This window comes from Porites lutea, chromosome 1 (assembly GCF_958299795.1).
Source record: "Porites lutea chromosome 1, jaPorLute2.1, whole genome shotgun sequence".
NCBI classification, from domain to species: domain Eukaryota; kingdom Metazoa; phylum Cnidaria; class Anthozoa; order Scleractinia; family Poritidae; genus Porites; species Porites lutea.
Genome location: NC_133201.1, coordinates 54,718,120 through 54,731,672, shown reverse-complemented (window position 1 = coordinate 54,731,672; position 13,553 = coordinate 54,718,120). Strand labels below are relative to the sequence as shown.

Genomic DNA, 13,553 nt, shown 5'->3' with positions numbered 1-13,553 from the left:
ATGACAGTGTGAGCAAGGGCCATACACCCCTCACATTCATTCAAACATGTACGTTTCTGTTGGTTACACTGATCCATCTCAGTAAGCAGGGCTTTGCAGAAAACAGCCTTACCATTCTATTTTATATGATTACGTGCATAACCTCCATTGAACTAAACTGGTGGAACTAAGCTGTAAGTGACACTGACAAAGAATGTATACAATGTCCTATTGCTATGAACGCACATGAGCCGTTATGGCTCTAGTTGACTCTATTGTTGTAAGGTGTTTACGGTTGGATGATAATAATACATGTATTATCATCTCAGCTCTCGCACATTGACCTTTTTTATTTTTAATGTGGTATCTTTCTTACCTTTTACCCCCAGAGGTTTTGTGTGACTGCATTGGTTGGGGGATACGTTCCCAATTTTTTTTTTCCCCTGTGGTTTTTCAGGTTTTCGTATCAGGCGGCGCACACCCACATCCATTGGCCTCGGGTGGGGCAGCCCTTTCACTCGTTCCTTGATCTGGGCTGTGGCGGGTGCGCCCTAACTTTTGCTGGGATAATGTTCTTGTGTATCTAATTTTCCCAGCTTTATATGCTTTAATTTAATAAACGGCCACTCCCGTGGCCAAAATATCCCATAATGGGTTTGTGATTATTTTGTGTCCCAGCAAACAGAGCTCGCCAAAAGCGAGACTCCGCCAACATCAATACCTTTCGTAATATGCTTGTATGTTATGACTTGTATGTTATTAAATGAATGTTCTTAGACTCTTAGTTTTAATTTATTGATGTACATCTCATTTTTTAGAACTTTAAAAACCATGTTTTTAAACTTTTAACTTGTAAATAATAATAATTATTTTTAATAGTGATTTTAGTCTAACAGGACCCTCGTGTAAATCACTGGTTTACCTAAAACTGGCATCCTCAATTAAGATTATCATCATTCAGTTTGAAGAATATGGGGCTTTTATATAGACCGGTTAACATGATTATAGGGAACTAATAATCAGAGCATACATCAGTTACTATTAGAAGGTCTGGTGTTGCGAAAGACGGCAAACATCAAAGTTGATAAAAGCAACAGTGCAGCTGTGAATTTATCATTCGGAACCCCCCTTTGACGGTACACTGTCCTTTGTTCTTTTGTTCACAGATTATGACGGAATAAATTAAGGAGGAGTTTTTATTGGTCAGAAAGATCAAAATAACAGGAATACTATTGAACGTTGTGTACCGTCACGTTCGCAAAAATATGAACCAAACAAACGATTCCAAACGAGCAAAGGCGTTTTTGAGCGACGCATGTCAACAGGAATAACCTGCAATCACGCTTTCCTTCTTCCCTTTTTGTATGGAAGGCCAAAAGGAAAGTTTTCGTCCCCTTTTCCGTCTGCCGATTTACGCCCTTTCTGCGAAAAAAGAACGCCTCATCGCAGGTTACAACTGGAAGTGATACCAAATAGGCCACTTCCCAGTTCCAAAGACCCTCACCTTTAAAATGAGGCTAGGTGCACAACCTTTCTTCTGAAAATGAGTTTTATTTGCATGAGAATGAAAAATGATTTCCATATCAAATGTAGCCTGAGATCATGCCCTCTCCCTATATTATCCCTTTATGTCTCTCACGGGAAGAGAGCATGTACAGTTCTTTGTCGGATCACATGTAAAAAAGCCAGAATCTGGACTTTTTTCTGATTGGATAGGAAACAATACGGATGATTTGCGCTGTTCCGATTGGCCAAAATGCCGCCATCCGTTAGTTGTTGTTGATTTCAGTCTTCACTTTTGCTTGCGTAATGAGCAGTGAATACACACGCGAGTTCGTTATGAAATTTCTGCCGGCTCAGTTTTCTTAAATTTGAAGAATGCCTAAATAGAAGTTTCATCCATTGAAATATTTTCCATCTCCTGGTAAATTAAAACAGTTGCAGTCAGAACTTCACCGATCATTTGAATGCAATTTGATACCGGCTACAAGTTACAGAAGCGACAAACAGGTTCACTTTTCAAATAATCAATTCATGAATGGAACCTTGACCTGGTTTGACTGTAATTCCTCCTTCAGAAATCATGCTGCGCATTATTCTGAGCGATCTTCGCTTTCACAACACCTTTCAGTTCGTGAAATATGGTGCTTCAGCCTATTTTTTTTTCACTGCTTTCGGCACAGAACGAAGTCAAGGAGCTTTAACCAGAAAATTCTTTATTATTTGTAGCTGTTAAATAAAGGTACGGCAGCTCCAGCTGCACAAAAAGCAACACATTAATTTTTTTTTTAGGAAGCGCCATCTGAACATGGACGTATATAAAAATTTTCTTTTCCCTAAAATTGATTTTAAAAGAGACATTATTCGCGCTAAAATTTTATTCCCGTATGGTAAACGCTTATTGGCTAATAACATGACAGGTCAAGCAGACGTTAGATTATGTAAATTAGGGGGCGGTTGACTGCTTATTAAATAAATGCATCAGGCGTTATTTTTTTTCCCCTCTCGAGCCAAAGAAGCAAAAAAAAACCAAATAACGCCTGATCTCAGGTTATATCAAATGCTGAGCCCCTACCCTCGTTTTGAAACAGAGGCCCGGGGAACTCGGAAATGGCCTACTCGTATCGCTAAGTGTCTTTTCCCTTATCAAGGCGATTTGCCTGAAAATTTTGGCCAAACCACTGCACAAGAATACAACACAACTTCTTCCGACTGACGTGTTTCACTCAAAATCGCCTTTGGCCAGGGTCCCTATTGTAGCAAGAGTCCCTTGAATGTACCTTTTCTACATTCCCTCGAACTGAAGTAAGCCTTCTGCCATCCACTACAACAATAGAGGACTGTCAAAGAGATGCTTCTTGTTCTCTGAACAGAGCGGTACGCTCTTCTTGGTCTTTCAAGGAACACAAGGAGCAGAACGAGGTTAAAACAAGGCTAATAAACTGTTACCGATGCAAAATCAAAAGCAGGGGTAATAATCCGCGGTAGTATTTATAAGACAAAGGCTAGCTGAACCGAGCAAATGACTGAAAGGAATTAAATAGGCATAGCAAGGTTACGAATCTCATCTGGCAGGAGATAAAAACGTCAGCTGTTTACAAAGCGAGGCCTAAGAAATGAAGTGGGCACTACGTACCGATACCCCCTAGCGGTTAGGGCGGGATTTGAGCCCCGGAAATGGAATTTCAAAAGTAAACATTGAATTGATCGCTGTTTAATTCATTTACTACCTTAAAGTGCCTCTATAGTTCAAAGAAAATAGTATAAATGGAATTTTAAATGGCATCCAATTCAAGATGAAACAAAATTATGAAATAAGATATAACGCGTGTTTCGTATGTGATTCTTTGGGGAACTACTTGTGCCAAATCACCTTTGAGACCACTGGTCAGCAAGTACACCCTTACAATTTTTACACTGTATACAGCAACATAGGAATAAAATAACAAATAAAGGAATAAAAGAAAAGAAAGAAATTAATGGTTGATAGAAGTGGACGGTGGTCAGAGGAGCTTAGCTTTCGAGCTAACCACCGCTGAGATGAATGGAAATACTCATTATGTGCAGGGGCGGATCTAGGGGAAGGGTGCGGTTTTCTAATACAACTGGTATTCTGCAAAAAAAAAAAACTATGTGGTTTATTGGTGTTGAAGTACAGCAAGAGACGAGTGCACCCCCTCCTAAAAAAATCCTGGATCCGCCCCTGATGTGCGATAGGTACCATGGCAAATATGGACGCTAATGTGAAACAGTCATTTATCTGTAGTCAACTTTAAGAGTTAATTAAGCAGAATTCGTTTGTATTGTTTTTTGAATTGGTAGTAGCTGAGTGTTTTCATGCTAGTAGGAATCTCTTCCAAGATTTTGGTTATGGCAAACTTAAAAGTGTGTTTGCCATAATTTGACCTCATACGTGGCACATGAGAATTAAGATTTGATGCACATCTGGTATTGTGTGAGTGAATATCAGCGTACCCTATTTTCTTCCTCTGTCTTGGAGTTAGAATAACTAACATAACTGGAAGCGTGTAAACTGACGAATGCCTGTATCTCCTATAGTCTTGGATACAATGGCTGTCAACCATTAACGGGTTTTAACTGTGTGACGAAGAGCGCTTTAAACGAGAATACATTGTTACGCCCAAAAGTGATTACTAGAACAGTCATTGGACGACTCCGTGCATCGTGGAGTCATTGGGACGGCACATGGTGTTAGCAAATACTAGTTAAAAGTTAAGGTGAAAAAAGCCAACGTGAAATTATTTTTCGTAGACACTGCATACTTCATCTTATAATTTTCTGCCGCGATATTCATAAGTATGTTGTTGCCCATACCGCACTACTTTAGTGTTACAAACTTCTTGCTTACCGTGACGTAGAGCATCTAAACCAACCCCACAAACCGCAGCTCGTAGTTGTGGCTGTGTAGACTGTGGTTGCTGTGACCGTATAGTATGACTGTGTCTGCACAGTCTGCCTGGAGCACACGTTCTGCCTGAAAAAGTTAATGGTGTAACTAGTCGATTCTTAATAATGCTCTCCCGATCTTGGAAGAGACTGATTAAAAACCTCAGGTTCAGATATAGAATTAGCCTAAACATGATGCGCCGTGTTAAAATCCCTTTTCACGTTGCCTAAATCAGTGTTCAATTACTATTAGGAGGTTAATCATGATCAGTTCGGGGGATTACTTGGCCAGTCATCCTGTACATTCAAGAATAGTCGGTCAATTATTTATCAAGATAACCTTCGCGCGACAAGTTTAGCTAAAATGTTGCCCGTATTACTTAACCTTTAAAAAGGAAAGAAAGTATGCACCAATGTACGCCCGGAATTGTTCACCTGCAACTTGGGAGCTAAAACAAAAGTGGAGAAACATCGCTACAGGGAGAGGAGAAAAGCTATTAAAAACCGTTGGGCACAGAAGTCCAGTAAATTGGAAACGAGACCAAGAGAATTCTAATAAGACCTTCAACCTATTTCTAAGTTCGAAAAGTAACCGATACCACGAACATTTCCATACGAATTAATGACAGCATAATTAGCGACCAAAGAAATGTAGCAGAAGTATTTGGAGATTACCTCTCCACGATGGCAAACGAAATTGGAGGCCAACATGTCCCTCAACTCGGCGAAGAAGACTTTAAAACGCATGTGAGCGTGGAAGCATTTCGCCATTCTTACCACAGTCTTCACTTTGAATTCATCAAGATAGACTCTCGTGCAGTCGAAAACGAGTTAAAGAAGCTAAAAAGTCATGGGATGGGACGCAACCTTCATTAAAATTCTGAAGCAAATGGCAGTCAGTCTTACACCTGCGTAAAACAAGTCTTTTTAACACCTGTAGTCAAAGTGGGCAAAAAGGAGGACAGGGCTGATTATTGGCTAATTACAGACCAGTAACTGCCCTGAAGGCAGTAACGTTCACAGAGAGAATAGATACCCATTTATATGATAAATTGTCTGCTTACAGGAAAACGCACAGCTGCGAGATCAAACTAACCCGTTTAATGGAGGACTGGAGAAAAGCTATGGATAACGAGGAATGCGTAGCGGTTTTGTCAACGGACATGAGCAAGGCATTTGAAAAGTTGGATCTGCGCTAATGATTAAGATACTTAACCTTAGAGCTCCTCGTTCCTATTTCATCGAGCGAAAAAACTGCGTTAAAATCAACAATATGACAAGCACATGGAAAGACCAGTTAGGGGTTGTCCACAAGGTTCACCACTCGGTCCGCTACTATGGATCTTGTTTCAAAATGACTTATCTCTGAACGTACACACCAGTAACTTGTTCATGTATGCTGATGATCATGATCGATAAAAATCGATATCGGAAATCAATCGATATCATCGGTATTAATCGATTTAATCCGCTGATTAAAATCGATTGATATTGGAAATCGATAGAAATCGAGGTCACAGAAAAAATATTTTAACGATTATTATCGATTAACAAAATCGGTAACAATCAATAGGAATCGATAGTAGTCGATAAAAAGCAATAATCTTGAAGTGAATATTCTGAACATGACGACGCTATTTGGCAAGCAAAACCCATGAGACAGGCTTTTGCTAAACACATTTTATTTTTGATGACTTCAGTAACTCCTCCAGGTGTAGTCTTCACCAGATTCCATTTTTATGGTTCTTTAGTTTCCTGATTTGTCTTATGGATCTTTACATGTCCATTCAATCTAGACGTGGTTCTTTCTTGATGCGACTCATTGAAAACATAAGAACACTGATTTTGTTCTTTATTATGCTCCATATATATGTAGTTGCTACAGCGACAGAGGCTTATTTTCTGCCATTTTCGTACTAATATTTCTTTCCTTATTATGATCTGCACTTAAGCTAAAAATAGTGTCTTGTTCTTTTAGTACCGGTATTTTGTCAACAGATAAATAAAAAGAACTGCATAATTTCACGACTGAATGACTCAATAATACCGTACGGACAACATCGCGTTAATGTTGAACTTCTACCGAAAAATGACTCAAGTCTTTTCCGATAATAATCGATAAAAATCGATAAAAATCGATAAAAAATTATTATCGATTTCTATCGGAAATCGATATTAATCGAAGTCACAACTTATTCTTCATCGACTTTTATCGACTGATATTGGAAATCGATATTCATGTATGATTGTTATCGATTAGGATCGATAATTATCGATTATCGGTTTATCGATTAATTACGTCTAGCAAAGTGGATCTGAACTGTTGACATCCATGCCAACCCAAAGAAGTACCTAGTTTTAGCAATGACGCCTCGAAACATTGACAAGGAAGCAAAGGATTAGTGTACCCTTGACATCAAAACCAACGGCTGATTTAAGAATTCTTGGAGTAAACATAAATAATCAGCTCAGTTTCACTAAACACATAAGCGACATTTGTAAAAAAGCGAGTAGGAAAATAGGGGTGCTAGCAAGACTACGCAATCTAGTCTCATGCAAGACCAAGCTTAAACTGTACCTAACAGCAATTCTTCCTCACCTGAGGTATTGCCAAACTGTATGTCATTTTTGTAAGCAATCTGAGAGGCGAAAGCTGGAGAGACAGCAAGAACGCGCTTGAAGAGCAATTAACAACTGCAGGGCAGACACTTACGAAGATCTTCTACGCCGTGCAAACTTGCCCTCTCTCTACAATAAGAGGCTTCAAGAGATTGTAATTTTAATGTATCAAGTTAGAAATAGTTTGGCCCCTGACTACATAGGTGAACTTTTCAATTTTGCAAACAAAAGGTACACTCTAAGAGATGCAGATTTTGATGATACCTCACTACTTAACAGTAAGATATGGAAAACACTCTATTAGGTACCTGGGCCGATACCTTTGGTTCAGACGATCTTCAAATAATCGACAGCGACCCTCGCTGGACAAGTTTAGATGAGTTAGATGGAACTTCAGAAAGAAAGACTTGATTCCTTTTATTAAGGGTACGTGCACCAATTGTTACTTATGTATCACTTAACCACGTTTGCAATGGAATTTTGTCACTTTTTAATTAAAAATTATAAATTCGTGAATATTCCAAATATCAGTTTTTCTATGAACTATATAAGCGATATTAAATTTGTGAATAGTGCAGATTTTTAGTTTTTATTATGAACCTTCCTTGTCTTCAAAATGATTGTAAATTTTAAAATAGATTTTTAGCACTCGTAGCAACCCTATTTTAATTTTTTATTTTGTATTTGGAATGTTCTTTTAGTGTTCACAATTAGCTAATATCTAGCTAAATACTCTGACACTTAAATAAAGTTCATTCATTCGTTTGCTAATTGATTGCACTGAATTAGCGATTTTTGCCTCCTTCTTACGTAGAACAATAACTAAGAGCATAGAGTATTAAAGCAAGACGCTAAAAAGGTACACGAACGACCAGAGGCAAAAATATCTCCGTTTGGTAACATATATATAGTAAGTCCGAGATTAGGCCGTATGCACTCTCCTAGCGCCGAATGCAATAAGAGTGACATAATGAGCTTAGGTTAAAAAAAAACAACAACAACATTCATCCTAACGACCATCTTGACTGTATTTTCCCATGCACTTAAAAAACCGTCGTTTTCAATGATAATATTAGTGTCCCACTAGGTGGCTCAGAGTCTGATCTACGAACTCTACCGAAAGAAAAAGAAAATATTTCATTATCTTCCCTCGTTGTTCCCTTTTTACGGGAAATGTGCCTAGGCATACTGGTGCATGCTTTGTTCTTTCGCATGCTAATCATGCTTTGTTCTTGCGAAAGTGAAGCCCGCTTTTCCTGTTTATCAGTAAACGAGACCCCAGCAATGATAATTACTTTTTCTTTTCTAAAAATTATGCTGTTTTTGAAACTAAGTATTACCAAACAAATCATCTGTAGACGGATGTAACTAAAAGGCATTTTAATAATTTAAACCTAGTAGTGTAAGTTTAAAAAGTGTTCAAATGTTTGCGTGTTGTGTCTAGCCATTACTTCTGGGAAACTATCCGGGAGGGCATTGAAATCATCAGACAAAAAAATTATTTTCCATTCATTTTGAAAATACCACAAACTGTTTCCATGTTTGATATGTCGACTACAGTTACTGACTTTTTATCGATGAAAACAATCGAAACTCCTGATTATTTGAACCATCAACATTGTATACCTCTGGCTGATTTTTGAAGTTTCTTGTTTGAATTATTTTTCATCCCTCAGGGTTGATTCCACTGTCGCGTAATTTTTACGTGCGTACGTGCGTAAAATTTATGTTTGCAAATAAAATAGAGGCAAGCATGAACGGTCGCTCGTAAGCGTAAAAGTTAAAGTTTAATCTCAACACTTTTAATCTCAACACTTTATATCTTGCCTCTATTCTAGTTACGTGCGTTACCGTGCGTAGCCAAAAACGCGTCAGTAAAAATCAACTCTCAAAGTGGTTCGACTCTATTTTTAATTGCATATTATATGCTAAAGGATCGCGGCTTGAAATTCACTGATGCGTATTTACCTTCAAATTTGTCGGCTGCACAACTCTATTTCTGTTTTCTCTAGGTGAAAAAGGAAAGGCTAATAGACCTACTACTTAACTTCCTTCCTTTTTTTCCTCAAACAATGGAGCACGAAACATTTACGTTCCCTTGGTAACATTTCTCTTTAACATTATTTTCCAATAAAAAACTATCAGGCTATCAAATTAACCTTGTTTTGTGCCATGTTATCTTTTTACAGCCACCTCAGTTTGTTAATGTGGAAGAAATCTTATAAGGTGAAGATGCAAATTTTGGTTTACTTTCGTTTGTCAATATCTATATGCATTTTTACAGTTTAATTCAGCTAGGAAAGTGAAATTTAAAACTTTTGGTTTTACGTTATATCCGATGAAGCGAACCTGAAAGTGTTTGAAATCACAAATTAAGACGGTTGAACGTAACGTCCTGCGGAAGATAGAAGTTAAATCTGATTCAGACGGTGCGTGGTGTTGAAGGAGATTAACTTTAGACGACACTTGCTATAAGGGTGGATTTATTTGCAACATAAGCGTATAGCTGTCGCATTTGCCTGATGGAATTTTTTATTGTTTTAGGCTCAAAGAAATAAAAATTCTAGCGGAAAAATGCGACAGCTATACGCTTATGTTGCAAATGAATCCATGGCCACCCTAAGGCGAGATGGCAAGAAAAATGCCTTTCTAGAAGGAAGTGAACTAAGTCCACTAATCTCATAGGTTTTTTTCTTGGTACGACCATATCAAGTGATAATTGGTGGTTTTGCTGAGCGAAATTGTCGGCAAGAAGTTTATCATTTTTTAAATCACTTACCAAGTGTATTATTGGCGCTGATTCAAAAAGTAAAACAAAAATACCCTAAGCCCCCACAAATTTCGATTCGTTTTGACGTGGTTATCAATTAGTCAAATTAAATGGCACTAAAAAAGGTCTAACTAGCTGCTAGAAATTGTCCTGACATAGACAAAGAATTCATATCCGATTGTTGTGATGGATTATCGGTATCCTATCGATGCTGAACATATCCTCGCTTACACCATGGTATTGAGGATGAAAAGGAACAAAAGAGATGACTGGAATATTGGAGCCATCTGGGAGTCGAAAAACCGTTCCCACCTGGTTAAAATGCCAAGGATCCACAATGATCTTGTCTATTCCATTTTGTTTAATGACATTTTCTTGAACGGTGTAAAAGCAAGGCCTTGAGTCTAGAACTAATTTAAACAATACCGTCCTGAAAGTAAAGCTTCGTAAAGATTGCACATCACTACCCTTACTACTTATCTTGAAATAGTTATATACCCCTTTTTTAAAACTGCTTGTACATGAACAAACTTTGTTATTATCTTTTTGCTTTCCGCGATGTTTGCACACAATTTTCAAGATAAATTTCTTCTAAGGAAGTGCAGAGGCACAACTTACCCATTTGCGTCGAGATTTGACGGATTAACGACAGCTTGCTTCGTTTCCTGAAAGCGGGAAATGAGACTAAACACTAAGAAGAGAAACAACATGACCTAGCCTTTGGACTCAAAGTAGAAAGTGCTTGTCGAAACATATTGTCGCTGAAATTAATCAATATTTACATTATTCCCGGAACTGTCATGATTCATTCTAGTAAATGCTACGATTCGTTTAAATATGAATTGTAAATGAAGCAGTGAACTATGACGAACTTTGTCTGACTCATAATATTTTTGGTTTTAAAACATTTCGGCCACAAAACGTTTGAAAAACCTGCAGCTTTCATATTAGGTTTTAATGAAAACTTTGGAGCTGAGGTCAAAATAGTTATAAGCCCCCTCTGAATTCAGTTTTGAATTAGTTTTTACAAATAAGGCCACGAATTCGAAGTTTTGGAGCAGGTGTCCCATTGTGAATAATGTATAGACTGTTTACACAACTAAACAGTCTTTCAGAGGCAGCAAGATTGGCGATCAAATATTCCCAATGCCTGGCATCATTTTTTACGATCACCATTACTCTTTCCTAGTTAGTTTTTACGTATAAGCTAACAAGATCTGCGTGAGTCAAGAAGTTTTCTAGCTTTTAGAATGCAGAATATCTTTTTGCTTACGTAAATTTGGATTAGTGCTATTTAAACTTACCGGGTATCTAGAGGGCAAATTCAGTATTGTTAACAAATGAAGCCATCGCAAGCAAAAATAGTAATATTTATTAATAATATTTATTATTTATTCAAAATATTTCCCCGATTCTGATTGGCTAAAAGCACACTTTTCATTCACATAACCAGTTTCTGATGAGCAAATTTGGAAGAATTTTGTGTTTAGCGAGGAAATGACGTCACAAATGCAGCTTCTGCAGGTTAAGGCACTGTCAACCGAGAAGACCTGGGGACGGGGCTGCGTTGTTTTGGTTGTGAACTTGAAAAATGGCGGACAATTTCATTCGTTTCAAGAGTAAGAACTAGGCGAAAAAATAGATAAAAACACGGCTAGAACAGCAAGAAGACAACTCGAAGGGCAATCTCTGCCATTTGGGAAATATTTGCGGAGCTGTACAACCCTAAACGTGCACTATCGAAGATGAACTGAACATCGATGGATCGGTGGAGGGAGGCATGTACTAGCCATGTTTTTAAACTAGGAATTATTTTGAATGACTAATAAAGCAATTATTGAATTCGGCTTTCGTATCATATGAAAAATTATGGAGATCTCGGATTGTGTTATCCGCCTCGGCCTACGGCCTCAATGGATAACATCCTCCTTGATCTCCATAATTCTTCATAAGATACTCAGCCTCATTCATTAATTGTTAATTATAAATTTGTACTGCGCAAATATCAATCCAGAAGAATTTTCCTCTGCGCAGTAGGCTGGTTGCACGTAGAGTCTGGACCAAGTGGAACTCACAGTGCGCGATCGCTTCAACCAAGGGCGCGATCCATTCAACCAAAATTTCCGGAAATTTTGGTCCAAAACTCAATGGATCAGTTCGGTCCAACCGGAAAAGTTTCGAAAAAAAACTAGTCCACCTTTTGAGGTGGACCACTTTTCCCGGTCGGACCGGTCTGAATTTTGGTTGAATGGATCGCGCCCACATTTTCATTGTTTCGAACAGATAAAACACATTTCCGAGGAGGAGGTACCCTGCGAGTAGTGGTAAGGAGGAGGCGTCTGAGGGAACACATATGAACAAGCATATTGTCGTTTTGGCTCAGAAATGTGACGAATTTAACAATTTCGAGGGCTTTTAATTGGTAGTTGACTGTGCTCTTAGAACACAACACTTGTATAAGATTCATAGTCAGTAGGGAACTCATAATCTTTTAAATTCTTATTTTTCACCCAAACTGGACATAAAGTTATCAACTTTTATTCCGCAACATTAGCCGGTACGTATATTTCGTAATCTCTAGAAACTACTGTACAAGGAATCCAGTGCATTTACTATACAATGTCAAATTGTCACACAGACAGAAAAATTCGATTTTATCAACTGAGTTTCGCCTTTATTAATTTTATTTAGACACATTGAATGTACACTTTTAAAATCTGAGTTGTTATAAAACTTAACAGAAACTCAAAATACCATCAGGTTACGTTGTAACGCCTACATTGTAGCTTAAGATAATTATTTATGGAGTTTAATAACGATTTAGGATATACTATGTTAAGCTTGATGCAGAAAAAAAAATGCAAAATTTTATCAAACTATATACTAACCACTACAACAAATTCGACTAAGGTATGGATGAATAAAAACTAATGAATGAATACACGAAATTCTATAAACTTGTAACATGTTTGTTTAATTAACAAGACTTAAAAGAGCATAGTTCAATATGTGTCCCTTTAACATCGAGAGCCAAGACGAGTCATTCTTAAAGGTGCGAGCAAGCCTCTTTCCATAACAGAAAAAATCTAGAGGAGGAAACGACAACTTGTTAACGAAATGTAAGAAATGGTAAATAAGAGATCCCAAGCGATCCCCTCTCTCTAAAAGTACATATAATCCTCCGTGACAGATCTTACACTAATTCAAAGGACAACAGGAACTAGTATAAGCAAAAATGACTTTATTGTTTGCCGGAAAAAAGCCAAGCCGCAGCAGGGGGAGAGCGAAACCGAAGGCCTACCCCCCTGATGCGGCTCGCGGGTGGGTGGGTGGGGATATAAAAATACAAAGGCGGTTCTGCTAGCTAAGAATGACTGATACAAACGATGACATGTCGTGGGCTATAAGGGCAAACCCATGTCACGCACATTCGAAGATTGACAATCGTTACTACGTATTATACAACCATTGGTCAGAGTCCAATACTTAACATATACTATGTGCTGCATGTGCTTTCTTTTCTTTTCTGCATGCTGTAGTTAACTGTTCTACGTCAGTGACGAGGGTTAATCTTGACAGTGGCTTGTTTTGCGATTCCAGGGACGCATGCCACAGCTGGTTGGACGATGACGTCATAAATTTCATCATCATTTACCGATGAATAGTCGTTCTCTTGTGTTTCCAGTGGTTTTTCGCTGACTGTATATCCAGGATTATCAAATTGACAGCTTGAGTGATATCTTCCATCCCCCCATGGAGGATTCTCGTGAAATAAGTA

The 13,553-nt window shown here is 38.0% G+C and overlaps 1 protein-coding gene across 1 annotated transcript in view; it reads right to left on the bottom strand.

Moving 5' to 3' along the window:
• Positions 1 to 10,485, bottom strand: part of LOC140932343 (uncharacterized) — a 35,981-nt gene extending 25,496 nt beyond the window's left edge. Inside the window, exons 1-3 of the mRNA XM_073381963.1 lie at positions 10,394 to 10,485; positions 4,349 to 4,474; positions 2,760 to 2,872 (exon numbers count right to left, since the gene is read on the bottom strand). Coding sequence (XP_073238064.1) covers positions 2,760 to 2,872; positions 4,349 to 4,474; positions 10,394 to 10,485 — 331 coding nt within the window. The remainder of the gene's footprint in view (positions 1 to 2,759; positions 2,873 to 4,348; positions 4,475 to 10,393) is intronic.
• Positions 10,486 to 13,553: the final 3,068 nt, after the last annotated feature.